The following is a 3,283-nucleotide window of genomic DNA, read 5'->3' as shown; positions in this document are numbered from 1 at the left end:
TATATATATATATATATATATATATATATATATATATATATATATATATATATATATTCTGATCAATATATTGAATTCTATTTGAATATGTTTATTAAAAGTAAAAATATTTTAAAAAAATCTTAATTAGGTATTCATAATAATTAATTATATATGAACAATATTAGTAAAAAAAATCAATAATAAATACAATAATAATAAAAGAGATAAAAAAAATTAGAAAAAAATTCAATCATCATCACAATAACTCATTGCACCAGAAATGTTGGCGTATAAATACTTTCTATTTTGAAGCATACATCAATACATATTATTCTCAACATAAATAGAAATATAGTATATAGATATTTATTAATCATAGTTAGGAAATATATTAGGAAAATAAATTAATACTTGGAATTTTAAAATAATCATTAATTTTGATAAAATTTTAAGGAGTTAAAATTGTAATTATATCATATTACAATTTTGATCAGTTTTATTGATCTCTAAGAATCATATTTTTACATAAAAGATAATTGATAAAATGTATGAATGAATGAGATTTGAAGTTAACCTAGAGAATTTGGTGCAAAGGAGAGAATATTCTGATTGTAAAGAAGGATAAAAATTAGAGAAGAATTAAAAAAAGAAAAATGAAAAAGAATAAAATTAGTTGGAAAGAAGGGTAAGAGTGAGAGCCACGCGTGCGTGCGAGATTGTAGAAAAGCGAAGCGAAAGAAAGATTGAAGATTGTGTTGTTTAAATTTGATGATTCCAATAGTGCTGTGCTGTGAGTCGTTGTAGTTGTCTTCCAAAAACAACCCCATGCCGTCACACATGGAAACTACGTGTGCGGGTGGTGCGTAGGATAACAACAAACCCAGCGCACGATAGCCTACACCCATGCTTGGAGTTCTCTGCGCCACTCGTCCAAAGCCCTGGCTCTTTTCCCTCGTCCATGCCTCGCCGCCTCGCCTGCCACACGCTTCCGTCTCCCTCTTAGCCTCGCCGCCTCGCCGCCACCATTCCAGCGCCTGCAAACTCTTCGGTTCGGCTGGCGGCGCTGGCTCCATATGGCACGCTATAATGCCCCGCAGCGGTGACGGGTTCCGCCGTGGCGTTGTGGCCGTGCATGACCTGAAGGGAGAGGGATCGTGGAATGTTGCATGGGACACGCGGCCAGCGCGGTGGCTCCATCGTTCTGATTCCGCGTGGCTCCTCTTCGGAGTCTGTGCTTGCCTCGCGCCGCCGGGTTGCGTGGACGCCGTTACCGATTCCGACGCCGTCGCTGCGGACGAGAGTTGCGGAGTTCTCGATAAGGAACTGAAAGTCGATGTTTCTGCTGATTACAGAGTCACTGGTTTGTTCTTTTTAATATTTTTTATTGTTTTATTAATTTAAAAGGTTTACATTAGGTTTGTTTGATCGGATGAAATGAAATATAGTTCACATTTTTGGGTTTATAAAAAGCATTTGTGTTGGATGTGACTTATGTAAAGTGAAAGATGCTTTTGCGTAATGTGGAGAGACACCTTTTAACTCCTTTATGAGAAATGAAATTGGTCTGTTTTGTTTGGTTTGAAGTTTGATCACTAATTTCGTTTTGATAGCATAATCCTTTTTGCTTTTGGGATTAAACATTGTTCTTTATTGATGGTCTGTCGGTAGACGATTGAACAGATGAAGCGTTTTATGCTTGTGGGAATTTTCTAAAGAAGCTAATACTGAGAGGTTTTTAAATTGGTACTGTTGAGTTAAATTCTTTTTTAGCAGTTTTTGTGTTGTTGATCATGGAGGTAAAGAAATTGTGTATGATTTTAAAATGTGGACTCATTTGTGAGTTATCTCACTGAATGGTGCAGGGGTACCTGCTGATGGTCGTTGTCTGTTTAGAGCAATAGCTCATGGGGCTTGCTTGAGAAATGGGGAAAAAGCACCTGATGAGAATCGTCAAAGGGAATTGGCTGATGAATTGAGAGCTAAAGTATGATCATTGAGTTACATAACTTAAAAAAAAATATTTCTTTTTTTCATTTCCATTTGCTTATTAACCATCTTTGTGTCCCAATTTAGGTAGTAGATGAGTTGTTGAAAAGGCGGGAGGAAACAGAATGGTAAGTTTTGTAATTTGAGGATGTATGATTCTTTTGGATTGCGTTTTTCTGGGCTTGGTTATCTGTTATGTTTGATGTATCTGTAGGTTTATAGAAGGGGATTTCGATACATATGTGAAGAGAATTCAACAGCCTTATGTGTGGGGCGGAGAACCAGAGCTGTTGATGGCTTCTCATGTTTTGAAGTAAGTTCTAGAATTTGAAATTTTGTACTGCTTTTAGTTGTTACTTACATCTAATGAAATGAGAATTGAGAGGCATAAGATGTTTGTCCATCCATATATATTAACTCCTACTTTTAGCTCACTGTTATAAGAAAGTCTATTAATTGCACATAGTGTATATAATGTTGGCTAGACAAACTCCAATTACTATTTACAATTTGAATCCTAGTCTAATATATAGCCTGAATTGCTTTCTCATTTATTTAATGGTTATTTATCTCACTCGGCTGTATACTTTTTCAGGACACCAATATCAGTTTTCATGAGAGACACGGGCTCGGTTGATTTGGTAAACATAGCAAAATATGGTGAAGACTACAGGAATGATAAAGAGGAGAATTCCATAAACGTGCTATTTCATGGATATGGTCACTATGACATACTAGAATCTGTGTGACAGAACATGCTGCCTTAAAATAAAGACACATGATAACAAACTCACTCGACTTGGTCGTTCAGTACATTGAGAGCTTTTTGGTTTATTTAGTATGTTCAATTTAGTTACTCTTTTATTAGTGTAGTGCAGCAGCAGGAACTTTATTTAATTCAAGCAGAACCATACTGGTAGATTTTTTGTAGTTTTTTTGTTTACATCAGATATCAAGAATTCAATATAGATGAAAGACAGTAATAAATTGCTGCACTAATAATTTGGTATTGTGATTAGCATTTGTAGTAAACACTTTATTAGACTGTATATAAATAAAGAAAAAGAAAAAAGAAATAGTCTTTTAGTCATTTTAATTTTAACGTGTGGAGTTATTAGGAATTATTATGTTGTTTTTATGAATAATTTAACATTATTCTGACTTTGAAGGTGTTCGTTTGTATCTAGTCTAAGATTTAGTTAATCCTGATGTATTAATTGACATTAGATGACATTAGACTATTAGTATTAGATGTATTGATACATGGGATTTACCACCATAATATTCAAACAAAATTGAATGAAATTAATTAGTG

At 34.2% G+C, this 3,283-nt stretch overlaps 1 protein-coding gene across 1 annotated transcript; it reads left to right on the top strand.

Moving 5' to 3' along the window:
- The first annotated feature begins 710 nt into the window (after positions 1–710).
- On the top strand, positions 711–3,058 carry LOC108324995 (uncharacterized). The gene is made up of 5 exons (XM_017557967.2): positions 711–1,342; positions 1,845–1,966; positions 2,056–2,096; positions 2,183–2,281; positions 2,564–3,058. Exons 1-5 carry the CDS (start codon positions 886–888, stop codon positions 2,715–2,717), a joined length of 873 nt encoding a protein of 290 aa, XP_017413456.1. The 5' UTR covers positions 711–885; the 3' UTR covers positions 2,718–3,058.
- The last annotated feature ends 225 nt before the right edge of the window (positions 3,059–3,283 follow it).

The sequence above is a fragment of the Vigna angularis genome, chromosome 3 (genome assembly GCF_016808095.1).
Source record: "Vigna angularis cultivar LongXiaoDou No.4 chromosome 3, ASM1680809v1, whole genome shotgun sequence".
NCBI classification, from domain to species: Eukaryota; Viridiplantae; Streptophyta; class Magnoliopsida; order Fabales; family Fabaceae; genus Vigna; species Vigna angularis.
Note: the sequence above shows the minus strand (reverse complement) of the source record. Positions and strands in the feature narration are given on the sequence as shown.